General features: G+C 41.2%; 1 protein-coding gene across 10 annotated transcripts in view; it reads left to right on the top strand.

Annotated features, from left to right (window-relative positions):
- The window catches only part of neo1a (neogenin 1a), a 153,196-nt gene that overhangs the window by 125,771 nt on the left and 9,678 nt on the right, over positions 1-17,747 (top strand). For 8 of the 10 annotated variants that reach the window (XM_044030614.1, XM_044030615.1, XM_044030608.1 and 5 more), the window contains exons 9-18: positions 103-257; positions 2,273-2,421; positions 3,984-4,122; positions 4,338-4,387; positions 7,410-7,554; positions 9,542-9,652; positions 9,797-9,991; positions 11,384-11,479; positions 14,929-15,161; positions 16,883-17,021. In XM_044030614.1, coding sequence (XP_043886549.1) covers positions 103-257; positions 2,273-2,421; positions 3,984-4,122; positions 4,338-4,387; positions 7,410-7,554; positions 9,542-9,652; positions 9,797-9,991; positions 11,384-11,479; positions 14,929-15,161; positions 16,883-17,021 — 1,412 coding nt within the window. The remainder of the gene's footprint in view (positions 1-102; positions 258-2,272; positions 2,422-3,983; positions 4,123-4,337; positions 4,388-7,409; positions 7,555-9,541; positions 9,653-9,796; positions 9,992-11,383; positions 11,480-14,928; positions 15,162-16,882; positions 17,022-17,747) is intronic. The other 2 variants (XM_044030616.1, XM_044030610.1) reach the window with 1 other exon arrangement.

Below are 17,747 nucleotides of genomic sequence, written 5' to 3'. Positions count from 1 at the left end.
TGTACTCCTGCTCGAGTCAGTCTGTTGATTCACTGATATGTTTATTGGCAGGAGAACTAATAATATTGACATGTTAATCAAGCAAAATACTGTTTACATCAGGGAACGTGTGGTGAACACCAGCCGTCCAGGAGAGATGCAGGTCACCATCCAGAATCTCATGCCAGACACCAAGTACCGCTTCAGGGTCGTAGCACACAACAGTAACGGCCAAGGAGAGAGTTCTGCGGCGCTCAAAGTGGCCACCCAGGCTGAAGGTAAAGTCACTCACACACACAGACACACAAACATGTATGTGTATATGTACACATTCAACAGGACACACAAACATAAAAGCAAACGCCAGCGAGTTTGTTGTCAGTGTGCTCACACTGGCACACTGAGGCAAACTGGACGCACTGGAAATGGAGCGTACACATGTGCAAATAATAAACATTCACACAAACAAATATTCACTCATGTACAGCAGCATAAAGCTCACTTCAAACAGAGACCCACACCTCACACACACACAGAAGGCTCTTTACTGCTGTGTGTCAAGGCAGACCACCCATCAGCACACCAGAGAGAGGCAGCATTTTCTTGTTATAAGCCTCTTCTTGTTTACCCTCCAACATGTACTCTAAGACCTCTGTGTGCCTGTGTGTGTGTGTGTTACCATAGGATTTTTTTTTCTGCAGTAATTCCCTGATCCATTCTGTACAGCGATGTTATGCGCAAGCTCAGTTTAAAGTTTGACTGGAGGACTCGGAGGACTTCTGGAGAGGCAAAGCGCTTCCCGTCTCCTCTTTTGTTCTCGCTCTATTTTGTTCATGTGTGCGAGCTCCCCACGGCTGCCCCTCCAAATCCCTCACTTCACCTACATTTTAAACGGCTGTGAAGGGGATTTCCCAGCACAGACGGGGTGGATGTCCCTCACCTCTAGGCCCAGCTACAGCTCCGTCACTGTCACTTTCTAGGGCAGCCGCTGGTTTTCTCTACCTGTGTCCTTGGTTGAAGGGGGAAAGAGCAAACACACACACACACACACACACTAAAAATAACCACACTACACGTTTAATGCCTGCCAGCAAGAGCGTGGCTACCCATGAGGATAGCACCGAGGGTGGGTTTCTTACGTGTGCGGTACATCTTTGTCATGTGTGTACACGTCTACTGTACTGATACGCTATGAATTGGAGCTTAAACTGTTGACCTGCATGTGAGTGTTGGGCATGTACACACAGTGCTGCTCCACAGAGACTAGCTGAGCAAACCATGAAGAACAAACACACACACACACACCACTAACATCTGTGCACACACACACCTGACAAATGGGGACCTTCTCCATTTTGTCAGGGACACCTGCAGCAGAGGTTCACCACATATGTGCAGTATACAGTATGTGTGTGCGGGAGCCAGCACTGTAACCTCGCTGGTTCATTTGAAATTCAATGCACCACAGGACAGAGACGAGACACGAAATGTGACTTGTCACTGTCCACATGCTGACTGACGTTGATTGTTCTGTACATTTGTGCAGCAGAGACACACATTTCATTGTGTGTGTATTAGGGCTGAATGACGTTGATAAAACAACTGACTGTGATTTTTCTGACATTGTGATTTTGAGTTTACGATGTAATTATTTAAGTTAAGCTTTCGTTAGATTTGAAATCTATTTTGGTTTTATTTGAAATCTAATGAGAACTTAAAGATACTCATTGTTTCTAACGTGTGTGTTTGTTTATTTTACTTGGCATCAAATGTAAAGGAAGCACCATACAGCTCACTTGGTGGAGCCTACGCTCCTTTGCTGCATGGTTACCGCCCTCTCTCCCCTGTTCATGCTTCTCTGTCCATATAAAGGCAGAAATAATAAGAGTAGAACAATTAATAATGGAACTATTAAATTGCGGCCTTTGCTATTTGCTAATTGCATTGTTTTAACTTGCAATTTCAATCTGAAAACAATTCATTCTTCAGTCAGTCAGTCAGTCAGTCAGTCAGTCAGTCAGTGTGTGTGTGTGTATCCATTTTTATTATTATTTTCAGAAAATTAGTGAGTGAATATGTGCCAGAAAAAAATTGTAGATGAAATGGAAGAGGCACATTGAGGTTTTTGTCGAGGCACACCCTCGTTTTTGTTTGGTGTCATGTGAAACATGAGAAAATCAACTCAGACCGGTCTGATCTCCAGAGAGTGGCAGCAAGTGTTGTGAAATCTGGCTTTGAAGTTGTCATCGTTGTTTTTTTGGTATGACATGATTTTTTCATTTCTTGTCTGCAGTCCAAGTGCCTGGCCCTGCTCCTAACCTGCAGGCAGTGTCAAACTCACCAACGTCTGTCTCTCTGAGCTGGGACAAACCTCTCACTGGCAATGGAGAAATGCTCACGTACAAGTTGTACTACACAGACAAAAGCTTCGACAGCGAACAGGTATGATGTAGAATGTCTTACTGTAAGTCATTAAGCTTCATTCATCTGTTAATGCACATATAACAAAAAGAATTCACACCACATCTTCATTTTCCAAGACAGAAACAGGATTTAGTGTCAACAACTGTGTGACCATTATGAACGTCCTTCTCATTTGTAACTATATTTAACCTAAAGTACAACAAGTGGATACTTGTTATGGAAATGAAATTAAAATCTGGATATGCTTTGAGTTTGAGTCACGATTTTTAAAGAAGAGATGATGTTACAATATGGATGCAGCCAGAAAATTATATTTCCTGTATTACAGTATTCCTTTCTGTGCTTTGCCTCCTTTTCATTGACAGTGACACGTTAATTAATTCTGCGGAAATAAATGTAAACGTTGGACAGCAGCATGACGCTTTAGTTGTTCTCTGACAACTGAATTTACCGCTTTTAAAAGAGGTAAAAGGAAAAAAAGGACTGTCTATGTGAAGCTTGATTTATTTTCAGGCTTTATTATAGTCCAATATAAATTGTGATGAGGTCGGGAGTTTCGAGTCTGCTTGCAACCAAACTTTGACAACCAAACATGCATCTCAATCACAAACATATATTGTGGGGAAAGAAAGCAGATATAATCCAGCCTGTTCTTTTCTGCTGCTCTAACTCTGTCACAAGAGCCGAATCAAGCTGCTCAGATATTGAGTCAGCCCCAGCAGTAGCATTGTGCTAGCCAGTGAGGCATTAAAAAGCCTTTAATATGATAATGGATTGAAACGTCAGCCAACTCTCTGAGTAATGAAGCTTCAGCTCCCAAGAGAAGAGAGCCAGAGATGAGGTGAACAATCCCAGAGAAGATGAGAGAAAGGAAAAGAAGAAAGAAAAGTTAAAGGAGAAGGACACAGCAGAGATGAAGTTAGCAAGACAGCGCAGACAGGATATGAAATATTAAGGGACAGGCGGAAGTCAGGAACAGCATATAATGCCTCTTCAAGGGTGATGTGTTCTGAGGCTGTCTGTACTTTTACCGCTCTGGAAGAAAGATACGATTTAAGAAAAAAACAAAATTGCTTTTTACTCAAAATATCACACGCAAAGAGCTGAATGCAAATTGGCTTGAAGTAATTGGGCAAGTGCCACTGTGCCCAATTTGTTAACCAAAAGGTCCTAATCACATCAAACATAATTTGAGTCTTGGTTGAAAATGACATTTTTACATGGAACCACAAGCAGAACTGTTAGTGTAATGAAATGATGAAAGAAGGCATCACATTTTGCAGCACCACCGCTTATGAGAAATTGCTTTGTAAAGCTATCAGAACTTCTTATAAACAGCGCGTTTCTTCCAATATTAAATGTAGATGCGAAAATTACATGCTTGGATAGTTGTGTTCTTTCATTAATCAGACATACCTTCATGTTTTTGCTTCCACTTATTCATAGGTTACACTATTCATCTATTATCTTCTTGTTTTCTTATAAAACTGCTTGTGAAAGTGGTCTTTAAAACTAAAAAAGGTGATTCTAGTCAGATGATTCTGTTTAATATATAATGTGTATCCCACCCTGTCTTTCAGGACGTTGACACTGATGGTCAGTCCTACACCATGACTGGGCTCAAGAAGAACACAGAGTACAGTTTCCGTGTGGTGGCCAACAACCAACATGGTCCAGGTGTCTCCACTGAGGACATTGTTGTTCGCACCCTGTCTGACGGTCAGTTGGTTATTACAGAGAAAATCGATGAACACCCCTTTTTTACTCTGACATAAGACACCACATGTAGAAGCTTAAGTGAGGAAAATCTTTCTCTTGAAAGATCAATAAATTGATTATTAAAGATGTTTCAAGTTAAAAAATAGTATAAGTCACCTGTAGTTCCAGCTCCACAGCAGCTTTACACTAAATAGACTGTTTTTTCTGCTTCACAGTTCCCAGCGCTGCTCCACAAAACCTCACTGTGGAGGTCCAGAACTCAAAGGTACGTCTTTATTGCCTTTAATGAACCTGAGGACACGGGTTGATTGACCTTTAACAGATGAGGGTTTTATGTTGATTGTGTTTTTTATTGAAGAATTAAAAGCATCCATATCTGTTGCAACATGCACCTAAACTGACCAGTGCACAGCTGCTTCACCAAACACACAAACACTCACACGTACACTCGGTTGCACTGATCCATAGCCCGCAGGCCAGAGCACCACGGCTCCTCTGTGTAATAAGCTGCGTCAGAAGCCTGTAGCCCTGGCCGGTTAAGAGGGCGTGTGAACCTTTATCGATCCACTCATCAGCAGGAAACTCACCTGTCTGAGGGTTTTATCCTCCGCATCACTCTCCATATGTACAGGATCCAGCAAATTTGCTTGGGAGCTCCTGGCATGCTAAAAACGGATACTCAGGGATTTGAGTTTCCGAGTTACTGTTGATTCTTAGTTTAAAGACATAATATGTAACATTTCTGCATTAACATATCTAAAAAAGACAAGACTAATCTTACATACTATTGAGTAGTGTACTTATATTAACCAAAACACTCTATGCTCTAAATACTGCTCTGTACTCAATTAAATGCCAGCACTCTTCAGTATGAAGCAGTGCATCTGCTGGTCCTCCAGATGTTGCACAATAAAATCTTTGTTGATATCGGAAAAGAACAGGGAACACAAACGCTTTTACTTTGAAACTGGTAGAGGATGTGTTGTTTTTGTGACACATGCTACAAAAAAGCCATGGACCTGGAATAGAAGGCCACTATGGAGGATCAGTCACTTCATCAGAAAGTGAGCCAAAGCTCGAGAGTGAGAGAGACCCCTAGTGACAGAAAGTACCTATTGTGCACTTTAATTGCTATACTTCATTATTAATGACTGTTATTTAAAATTAATAATTTATAATAAAAACCAAAATTTGGACACATTGGCATATCACTCAATATTGAGAAACATAAATTAAAAGGTACATTAGTAACGGTCATTACCCTCAGGATAAATAAAATAGATCCATGATAATTAGTTTTGCTTTTCTTGTTTTCTTCTCTTTGGATCAGAGATAATTGCCAGACAATGACCCCTGGTGTTTTTAAGTGCAATTACAATCAAACTGTAGCTCTTGTGTGTGTTGCTCTTGGTTATTAAAGGCTGCTGAGGTGGCTGCAGGCTTCACAACAAGCTTCCAGAATCTGGCCTCAGCTGCTCATCTCTTCAGCCATTTGATCTTCAAACGTAGCGCTGAAGGCCTGTTTATTGTACATTCCTACCCGGATGAGGGATTAAGTTTCATAAAAGATGATCCTCACTCATGACACGTGAAACGCGCAAGTGCAAACGGAGAACACCGAAGCAGAGAGGATATGGAGAACCTCGGGGTGTATGTGGACAATAAAAACAGCCGCCAGCTTTTTTTTTTTTTCCCTCTTTACTTGTCAATACAGACCGAGGGAGAACGGTCAAAGCAGAGGAGAAAAAAGAGGACACAATCCTATCACACACTCCCAGCTTGAGTGAGAACTGGCCACACAGGCTGCAGGATTTGTTGGGGGAAAAAAAACACTCTGATGCTAATGTGAGGAGTAAAATAGAGAGGACTCACTCTGGGAAGCACAGGATTGTGTTGTGAATGGACGGACTGCGTCCAGCTGTCCCTCCCCATTTACACCCAGACAAACCAAATCAGAACTATGAAGCAAACATCTGGCATCCTTTATGAAAGTCATCATCTCATTTTGTTTTGTCTTTGTTGTCAATGTGGTCATTCTGAATGTAAACAGACATGAATTCAATAATTCTGGTGCTAGTATATAGATACAAAGCATTTATGTAATTAGCTGCTTGATGAGCCCAGTCAAATGGAACTGGAAACCAAACTAATGAACATGCATTTCGTATCCTGACGCCTCTTTGAGTCTTGTCATGCACGGCGTCATATACTTTACCTGCCAGGCAACTTAGAAATCTTTCTTTTCTTGTACCTTTTTTTTTTTTCACATGATCTCAGTTTTCCTTTTGGCATCTGGCTTCTCACCTTCCCTGGTGATTTTCCAAAAGCAAATTAAACAAGTTTCCATGATTAAGGACATGGAGGGAGAAAGGCAACACATACATAACAAGTTGGGGCTGATAATGTAATAAGAAAAATGGAAATAATTGAACGCACTTAACACAAATTTAATTTGGGCAATTCCCTTGACTCAGCTGGGGAAGTGTGAGTGTGTGTGTGTGTGTGTGAGTGTGAACCTTAAACATGTACATGTATTCAGGCTTTTGTGCTTCACTGTGACAGTGGGGGAGCATTAATTAACTCCTCTCCCATGCTGAGATACCACCTACCCATCTCTTTAAATACACACACACACACACACACACACACACAGAACTACTGGTCCTGACAAGGTCAGTGTTTATGCCAGAGAAGGTCCTAAAGAGGCAACAAATACACGTACACACACACAATCTGAGATGCGTGAGTTCATGCAGTACATTCATCTCTCTGCTCAATGTCTCTGCAGGGATAATCTGGTCAAACGCACACATTCATTTACACACAAACACAAACTCGCTTTTATAGCTTAGTGAAGACACATCATTGACATAATGCATTCCTTTGCCCCTTACTCTAACCTTAACCATCACAACTAAGTGCCTAAGCTTAACCCTTACCCTGCCCCTAAACTAAACCCAATTCTAACCCTAAAACTAGATCTTAACTATTTTTTTTTACATTTTTTGGACCACACAAAGATGATAATATAAATAAAAGTACACACACGCACACACTCCATGTTTGCATCATGATGGATTCTGTGGGGTCCTCCCATTTTCACCACTGTCAGGTTGAAGAGTGTAAGAGAGTTAACCAACATATTACAAGGAGTGTGGGAACATGGGATGTAATCTGCTCAACCATGATGCCACCTTTAAAGGAAGCGGATTGTCTCACACTCTCACACACATGCTAAACAGCATGTTTTGTTTCATTTGACTGATAATATGTGTTTAATCCTTCAGAGTATAATGCTTCGCTGGCAGCCTCCTCCCCTTAATGCCCAGAATGGGGAGATCACAGGCTACAAGATCCGATACCGGAAAGGGCCACGGAGGAGTGAGGCAGCCGAAACCACCGGAGGCACCCAGCTCAACAAGCTCATTGATGGTAATGATCCCACATGTTCACTATATCCTTCAAGTAATTCTTTTCAAAATTAAAATGTGCCCTTTCATTGCAGTTTCCCAGAAAGACTTCCCAGTGATCTCTTTAAGTGGGTGTGAATGTGATGCATTTGTTATCGTTGGAGTAGGTGGAGAAAAGCTGTAAAGCTGTCGAGTTCAGACCCTTAATGTTTGGTCCAGCCAGTGTCTACATCTGGATTCAGCAGACATCGACCACACACTTGGAATTAAATTACATTTTAAAATGTATCTCGAGCCAACATCTGTGGTCAAGTTTCACTTCTGGTGTTTGTTTTTGTCTGTGAGTAATGTGCACTCACTGTGATAAACTGTGGACCTCAGCCAATATACACTGTGAGCTACAGAGATAGGTGGGTAAAGATGAGGGTTTGATGAATCGATGGCAAAACGTGATTGCTGTGAGAAAGGGACCATGAAATATTAATTTCCTGAACATTTTCTGGCTACAGAATAGGAATATTGGCATTTATGTGATGCATAAATGCTAAGAGACAAAGTGTTGCCCTGCGGTGTGTCCATGCTGCACACAGGAAGTGATTTGTTTTATGACAAGGCAGATGGAGGCAACAGCAAAATTGCGCCGTTAAAGTGAGATGCTTCAAACAGGTTGGAGTATGACGGAAAACACAAAGAAGCACCCACGAAAAGTTTCAGAAGTGAATTCCACTGCCCCAAAAATACACGGTTGTTCAACATTGATGGGATAAATCCTTCATGCCCGTGTGTTGCCGCTGTATAAAGCTCCCTCATTCAGATCCGATAGTTTAGCTACAGATAAAGGACGTGGTATACAAAACAGAGACAGAATAATCACCTTCACAACAACAACAAAAAGAAAGACCAATTTGTGTTTAGTTAAATGTGATATTCCTCTTGGTGCTTTATATTTAGTCTGCATTGGAGACTTAATGCTATGAGACTCCTCTTAATCTCTGTTGACTTTATCTGAGACACCATCAGTAATCATCACTGCAGTGTTTAAAACCTTCATATTTAGACTGAAGACGTGTCCGGGTTGTTGCTTTTGAGTCGGTTCGGCAGAGGGTCTGTTGATTTAGCGGAATTTCACCTGAGTAGTCAGAGGCGGAGCCACACGTCGAACTGTACCATGACATTAACCGCCACGACCACCAAACTATGCACAATATCCCCGGAGACACAGCAGCGGTGATTAATATTAGATGTTGTCTCAGCAACTTTTAAGTGGCCCAGCCTCACGCTGAGTGCTGCATCAAAGGGAATACACACTTAAAAGTTGATTTTTGGAGAACATTCTGGGGGGCGAAACAGGGGGATGTTTGTTGGTTCAAAAGCATTTAGAAGGAGATGTTGTAGCCTTGGAGGCACGAATGGTTAGGCAGGCTTCAGAAGCAAACCCCAAGGGTGGCCCACAATGGTGGTTGCAGAGAGAGAGAGAGAAGACTGCAGGATTAGCATGTCGCGTGCAAATGGGACATTGTGACGATGATGAAAAATGTTACAGCAAATTAATACAGCAATACATCATTTGTCAGCAGGCGTTCCCCTCTTTTCTAAATACCAAAGCAGGCACCCAGCAGTGAATCAGCTCTTTCGGAAGGAGTCGTAGCTTTAAAATATGAATGAAAAAAAAGAATCTCCAGTAAATGTTTTTCTTCTTACGCCGCTCAGTACGTTTAAAAAAATATAAAGTGTAGAAGAGAGTTAATTGAAACATTCACTGGTCGTCCTGAGGCAGACACGTTGTCCTTTTGTCCTTAAACTATGAGGCCTGCTGAACATCTTATATAAAAATTAAAAAATCCATTATTTATAATGTGTGTGACTTGAAATCTTAATTAAACTGACGAGTGCAGTGCACCAGTAAATTCTAAACTACAAGTAATTGAGGCTGTAATGGATTTGTTTCAGCCTCAGCTGCATCAAAACATCTCAGCTCTGAATCTGACCCTCTTGTGTTGCACGTTCAGGTCTAGACCGTGGGACCGAGTACTCGTTCCGTGTGTCTGCCATGACGGTGAACGGCACAGGACCTGCCACTGACTGGAACAGTGCCGAGACGTTTGAGAGCGACCTGGATGGTAAAAAAACAAACAGTTCATACAGACACAACCAGAACCAGTCCACTGGTTTTTGAGGTTATGTCTCAAGTCCTCATCTGCATTTAATCAACTCATTGTTTCAATGGATTTCTAGAACTAAGATTAGAGTTTGTTCCTCACCAGAATCACGTGTACCGGACCAGCCCAGCTCTCTCCATGTCCGGCCTCTGGTCAACAGTATCGTCGTGAGCTGGACGCCACCGGAGAACCAGGACATCGTGGTGCGCGGTTACTCCATCGGCTACGGCATTGGCAGTCCTCACGCTCAGACCATCAAAGTGGATTACAAGCAGCGCTACTACACCATCGAGAACCTCGGTGAGAACATGTTTAGTTCTCCATTCTATATTCACTGGATGTTAATTTGTATTTTAAAACTGCAATTTTTATTCAGACTAAGACAATAATTCAGTTGTCTTCATGTCATGTCAACACGTTAGTCCGACTTAAATCAACTAAGTCGGACCAACATACCTGGATAATTACTCCTGTATGTCCATGTATGCGCTTAGTCGGTTACCTGGCGCTCTGCACATGCACCAACATTTCCTCCCTGGTCTTGAACCCGGAGGTAGAAGGAGACAAGAAGGTAGAGAAGGAACTGTTACAGCAGCGTCTTTCTTCAGACAACACAGCAAAGATCCATCGCACCGTCCATCTCGCTGCTTACTGTTTATTTTTCTGTGACATAGAGGTCAACAGGAAACTCAGTCAATACACACTAGCTTATAGAGAGATACTGCGCAGCCTACGGAGGCGGAGTCAGACGTACATGGCCAATCAATGGAATAAATAGATTTTCTCCTCCACATCAGACTCAGCAAGTTGTCTGACTGCGGCCTTAGCTCGTTTAACTGTGCATGTGGGCCCAAAAATATCCCGTTGTTGTCTTATTTTAACATATCAATGTGTTTTATGTGACGCAGCACATTTGTACGCTATTTTAAAACTATTATTGAATTATATGATGATAATAATAATAATAATAAAAAACATTTCAATTAGTCATGAGCAAATGTACACAGATACACAGAAAAACACTGTGAGGCGATTCATCTGTATGCCATACTGAGTATTTAGAGGATTAATGAGATCTTCTCCACCACAGGCCTGAGACACTAATTACACACATTGGCTTAATGGGGACACAGTAATGGAACATCCTAGTTTTTGAACAAAGTACATTTGCTTTGGTTATTTTCATACTAAAAAACAAAGAATTTATGAAGATTAAGTTTTGATTTAATAAAAACGCTCTCTTACTTTGGCACTGTGCAGTTTTCTTAATACAATTCAAGAATGCTTTTTTATAGTTTTTGTATCTAAATGTTTTATTTTTTTTCCCTCCAACTCAAATATGTAGATAGTAATCTTTTTTTTTTTTTTAAATGTCATAATTTAATGAATACTGAACCAGTAATGAAAGTCTCAGTAAGGGATGTGAAAGTGGATTGATAGATTAAAAAAATAATGTTGGAAAATGGAGAGATTTAGGGGAGGAATTGTTGTGAAATAACTATAAATGTTTAATTGAAACATCCATTACAATCACAGCAAGAGCGAGGATTGTATTCAAATACTCACTCAGGCTAATATTGCAATTAAAAGTCAAGAGTCTCAAGAGCTTCTGCTTGATTAGATGGCTGCATCCACTTATCTGTCTCTCTCTCTCTGTCGTTACTTCGCTGTCTCTCTCTCTTTACCTCACAGACGCCAGCTCCCACTACGTGATCACACTGAAGGCCTTCAATAATGTGGGTGAGGGGATTCCTGTGTATGAGAGCGCCATCACCAGACCTCAGTCAGGTACAAACTACAAACATGCATTTTCAATCCAGTCCCTTCTGACCCGAAAACTTCAATTTATACCGTGAGTCACTGCAAAGTGAGAAATCAGCAGTCTCATTGACACGGAAACTCAAATGCTATTATTTGTTATCTCTTAAGCTCACACTTAACAGAAACCATATAGATTATTTTAAAATATACAGTACTCTCAATATATAGCTGTAGTCACTCACCCCCAAAAAGAAAGACTTACATTTGCCTTCTCTAACCTGACATTATTATCATACAGATTGTGTCTGGACTCCAAATTACCAGAGCGATAATGTGTCACTGGAGCGTCTCGCTGCTTCAATTAACTCTTGTTTTCAGGTCTCTTTTTAAATGTTTAAATGTCGCCTTTAGATTACCAGATGTTCTGATTTAAGATTGATGAGGACAACCTCCTCGTGTGTCGATGGAACGACTATCCAAACATGAAACGTAGTAGTGGAGAGTATAATGTAATCAGGCGGGTCGTTGTGTGCTCATCGAATATACATAGAGGCCAAAGGCGGGATAGCAGAATAAATAAAGGAAGACCAGAGAGCATCTGCATGTTTGATTAAAGCTGCCAAATATCACTGGACTGATTGAGCAACACTTGAGTCACAGCTGATTATAACCACGTGTCCCACAATTCAAAATGTGAGACACAATTATACGACAGTGGAAAAATGGGAGGTGATTTAGAAATGGTTTGTTCAGCGAGCGAGCTATGACATGTTACATAGCAGAACATAAACATGGTCAATGTTTTGATTGCATTTCTCCAAATACATTAGACACAACGTCATGAAACCGTGGTCCGTAACAGACAAATGAATGAAACAATACAGTGATATGGATTCACTTTCAACCTAATGTTCCCATTTTGGCCATTTGTCCACAGTTGTTGCTCATTTAGGTCCAAATTGTATTTGTACTAGATTCTTTTCTTTTCTTTTTTTTTTAATATCTGTCTTGGCCTCAGAAATCTTATATCAAACCCGCTCTGTGATGCAGTTATTTTTGTCATCTACTGTATGTGCAACAGAAATAAAATGGCATTGCTGCATTAGTCAAGAGCACATGGATAATGCAGCTCAGCAGCCACCCACACAATCCATAATTCCTTTAGCCTCAGATCACAACCCTGCGAACAATTAGATGTGGAACTTGTGTGCCTGACAAATGATCTCAGAATGTGAAAGACTGCACGTTAGATGAGTTCACATAGTTTTGGTGACAGTGTCAGAAGACAAATCAGTCCATGCTCCCCGCAGTGTGCCAGAGTGGGGGCCCCCACCTGCCTCCTCTCACAGCCAGCCTTCCACCTCCACACTCCGCCTTGATCACTGCAGTTTGTCTCCACTGTAGCACTGTTGCAGCGCTAAGGTTGAGAGGGGTGGGATGCTGGATGACATGAATCACGTCAACATGCTTCGAGGGGGGGTGGCAGCCTGAGTGCGCGCACGCACCCGCACACTGTCATACTGTACACTTCTATCTGTGATGCTCTCTCTTTTTCACAGCTTCACACATGCGCACACACGCGCGAGTGCACGCACACTGCCGCTGCACACATGCAGACCCCCTGTGGTGGCTTTGGCAACCCTTCGTCAGATCCAAACGTTTCCTCTCAAAGCAGAACCAAAGCCCACCACCATAGTCTGCTGCTGAATCCTCGGGGGCGAGTTCCCTTCCTGCCAGTTTGTTAAAGTCGGGATTAAAAAGACGAGCTGACCTACATAGTACTTTTACTTTTGGAAAAAAAACAAAACTTTGTGAACTTAGGTTGAGAGAGTGTTCGGCTGGATATGCTCAAGTAATGTGATGTCTTAACTGAAAATCAGGGATAGACAGGTTTTACTCCATCTGTAAAACATTACAAAGACAAATCAGCCTCTTTGCTGCAATGTGTTCTACTTGTAAATACTGGGAACTATGAGAAAGAAAGACTGTGTGCGACTGTGCAAACCTCGCTGCCTCTCCGCAACCACATGAATGCTTGGATCTTCATCATGTGCACACACACACACACACACACACACAGGCTCCCTTTTGGCAATATAATGAGGGCAGCTCTGTACAAAGACGTGTCAAATGGAGAGAAGGAGAGAGGAGAGTGGAGGATCAACAAGTGGTTGAGGAGGAGTGTCATCGAGTGTGACTGACCAAAGCCTTTTCTTCTATCAGATCTAAACCAAGGACACAAGCAGCAGCAACAGTTAAACCAGTGGTCAGGCAGCCATCTTTACGCATTTATTCATCACTATGCTGCACTTCACACACACACACACACACACACACACACTCCCCTCTGTTAGTGTGGTGCTATAGGCAAGCACTTTACACACAAACACACTCAAGTGTTCCTCACACGGTCCCTCTTTCTAAAATATAATTAACCCACAGGTTGTTGTTATACAACATTCTAAAGTCCATTAATCATATTTAAGTGCTGGACTAAGCTTTGTCTGAGGCACTTAAAGATGAATAACACTGATTGAATCCATTCACTACTTAATTTCTAAATAGGTTACTTATAATACTGAGTTTGCATGTTCTCCCGTGTGTGTGTGTGGGGGGCTTTCTCCGGGTTCTCAGGTTTCCTCCCACAGTTAATGATGAACCCCGTCCCTGTCGGAGGATTCTTTTCGATTGTATTGTTGCTGTTGGTGTGACACGGTAGCTTGTGCACTTGTAACAAAGCGCAGTTGAGCCTCAGAACAGAAGTGACGTGTTTACATTTCACACAACTTGTCCGTGACCCCTCTTCTCTCTTCTTCTCTGCACGCTTCGACGCTTAAAGCCTCAATATTCTTTCTACGGTTTTGAAGGACATGGCTTTACGTTGTCAAAGTCACCGTGTTTACAGCCAGAGTGTTTCAATGCATTCACTTTATGTTAAGATGTTGTGAAAAGATCTGTTGTTGATCTGTGTCGCTCTCTGAAAAATGTCATTTAACACTTTAATGTGCAAGTTTGATATGTTTGACTGTAGGATGTGTAGGTATCTGCTTTCACTCTAGTATTCACATGCACTGTATTCAGTTTCTAATGAGTAGAATCTTCCTCTCTCTCCCTGTCTGTATTGCTGCTGCAGTAGTTATTTATAGAACACCACTTACTGTATTATAGATTCTATGTAGCAACTGAATCTGTAGATATATCTGATTGTAGAGGTCAGTGTTCTATTTTTCTAATAGAATCTTCTCTCTCTTTCTTTTTACCCTTCCCAATCCCTTCCATGTTGCACCTGTTTCTCCTCCTCCCCCTTCATTGTCTATCATTTTAACTCATTAACCTTATTCTCTCCTGTTCTCCGTTTCCCCTGCATGCTGTTGTGACATCACTGTCTGCTCCACCATGCCACGTTTCTCTTAATGTTTTAATTTGGATCATTTTAATTTGTGTGCATGCGTGCGGGTTTACTGCCTTACGTGCAGACCCTGTTGACCCCGATGTTGATATGTATGAACTCTTCCATGCTTCATACACCCCAGTACCAGACCCCTCTCCCATGATGCCACCCGTGGGTGTTCAGGCCTCTGTGCTGAGCTATGACACCATCAAGGTGACCTGGGCCGACAACTCACTGCCCAAAAATCAAAGGATCACTGACAACCGCTACTACACAGTACGGTGGAAGACCAACATCCCTGCCAACACCAAAGTGAAGGTAAGAGGGCCTTCTTTGACGTGTCTTTGTTGAATTCTGGAAGAATGATTGGCTTATTTCTCAGTCACTTCCAGCAAAAGTTTGGTTGTGAAGCTCAGAATGATACTGTGCTGCTGAAGTTCACTCATCTCTTTTTTTTCCCTGTTTGCCTCAGCACTTCTCAGCTCAACTAACATCTTTACAACTGAGTGCAGTTCAGTAAAATAAACCTCAAATCTTTTCAATCTGATTAAACTTTATCCTTCATTTAATACAGAATGATTTATGTGTATTTCAGTGCAGTGCTTGTCTGCAGGGCGACACTTACCAGAGATATATTGATACCTGTAAACTATAAGGGTATTGTGAAGATGTATAATAAAGTATTCCCACAACAGCTTCTTGGCACAGTGGCAGCTGAAGGCTGTAACCAAGCAATAATTCTTTTTCATTCCCTGAGTTTGGAGTTGATTCTCCTCATAAATATAACCATGAAATGTCTCAACATTGTCTTACATAGGGTTAGTAACAGTTTAAGGGTCAAGTCAAGATTGTTTATACGAGCAAATTACTATATCAGAGACCAAGACCTGGTCATGAGGCAGAACCTAATTTCTGAGGAGCAGGTTAAGTCTAGGGTTAACATTTGAATTGTGGTCAGATTAAGGTTAGAGTTAGGTATTTACTGCTTATGGTTAAGGTTCGAGATAGAAGAATTGGTGTGTTGTGTGTGTGAGTGTATTCATTGTGTATTTATATCTTTGTGAGGTCCAAAACAATTTACAAATGTATCTTTGTGAGGACATTTTTTCAGGGTTAAGACCTGGTTTCAGGGTTATTCATGAAATGTCCACACTAAGATATAAAAACAAGTTGTGATTGATCAAGGTTTGTGTTTACTGATTAATTATTCAACAAGGACAAGACAAACTGAGGACTTGAAAACCTCAGAAAAACCCACTCACTCACTCGAGAAGCTTACAATCAGTTCATCAGTTACTTACTGTCTTGACCCAAAAGCTAGTAAATGCCACTTTCTCACAAATGTCCCAATACATTCATGATTTATCAGTTATTTTGCTGTGATAAAACAATATGAAAAATGTACAACAGATGTGTCCAGTCGATATATTACACAACAGACGAACACGCATTGTACAGCATATCCACCACGTCCATCATTTACAGCTCTCAGACTGTGGAGACTCTAGTAATCAAAGACCTGGCTCATTATGAGTGAAATCATATTAACAAACATGTTAGAATCTCTCTGTCACATACTATACATCCTCTTGGAATACATTATAGTGTAGGCGTCAAGAGCAGTGTGACCAACAGTCTTTCCTTAATACCTCAATCCTCTATTCTCTTCGAGAAAACCAAGAAAAAAGAAAGAGGCTCTCAAACTGGCGCTTTGTCTCTGAAGAAGAGTGTTTTCTCTTCTCCTCTATTTGACAGCCTTCACTGGAAAACTGGACTTTTGTCATTGCATGCGACGTAACTGTGTAAACAGGACTGACTCGCTGCTACCACCACTTCCTCCAACAGTGGAGATCAAGATGAATAGTTGCATGTCTCGATTTAAATGTGCTGCCATTTGATAATTGGTGGGTTGCATGTTGGTGTTTGTTGGTTCATACGTACTGTATGTGATGTTCAGGCTGCTGTCAGTCACTGTGAGTATGTGAAGAAATAAAACTCAGTGAATATAAACACAAATGTTCTTGTGTGTGTGTCTCCAGATGGCCAACACCACCAGCCTGAACTACATGGTGGCTGGTCTGAAGCCCAACACTCTGTACGAGTTTTCCGTCATGGTGACCAAAGGCCGGCGCGTCAGCACGTGGAGCATGACTGCACAGGGCACAACATTTGAGACCAGTAGGAATCAAACATTTAATTTAAGTGAAATTGTGGTGATTTGAGGGGATTGCCAAAAATAGCACTGCTTTGGAATAACACGGCGTACATGCAGAATCATGCAAATCTTATCAAATTCAATCAATCTGGAAAAATGAAATAATATTAACAACAACAATAATTATTATTATTAGAAGAAGAAGACAAGTGTTAAACCAAGACCTGACTCCTTCATGGATTCAAGCTGAGAATAAAATGCATTTCATTACACTCTTGTTTCACTTTTTTCTTTTCAGAAAGATAATCTTGTCTCTTATAAATCAAAATCTTGTAAATGCTGTGTTAGAAAAATCCATAGCACTGTTACCATAGCAATATAAAGTCTTTCTCAAAGCCCTACAGTATTGAGACCATACTGAGAATATACTGTACAATACCCTTGTTATTGGTTATGATTTCTGCACCAATGTGGGCCTAATGGATACTAAACTTTGCACACTGCATAGAATCAGTAAGGTGTAATTGCTGAACACAAAGTTTCACAACAAACCTAAAAACTCATTTTCTGTGAAACTGCTTCTGTGTGTGCAATATTGGATCAAGATTTACAGGAGTGGAACATTTAACTGATGCTTTCCCCCGCTCTTCAACTATGGCTGATGACATCATTTCTACATGATGTTGATGAGGTTTACATGTCAATATAGAGACGAGTTTCACTGTGTTAGCGTTTCATTCAATTACTTT

Source organism: Solea senegalensis, linkage group LG7 (assembly GCF_019176455.1).
Source record: "Solea senegalensis isolate Sse05_10M linkage group LG7, IFAPA_SoseM_1, whole genome shotgun sequence".
NCBI classification, from domain to species: Eukaryota; Metazoa; Chordata; class Actinopteri; order Pleuronectiformes; family Soleidae; genus Solea; species Solea senegalensis.
Note: the sequence above shows the minus strand (reverse complement) of the source record. Positions and strands in the feature narration are given on the sequence as shown.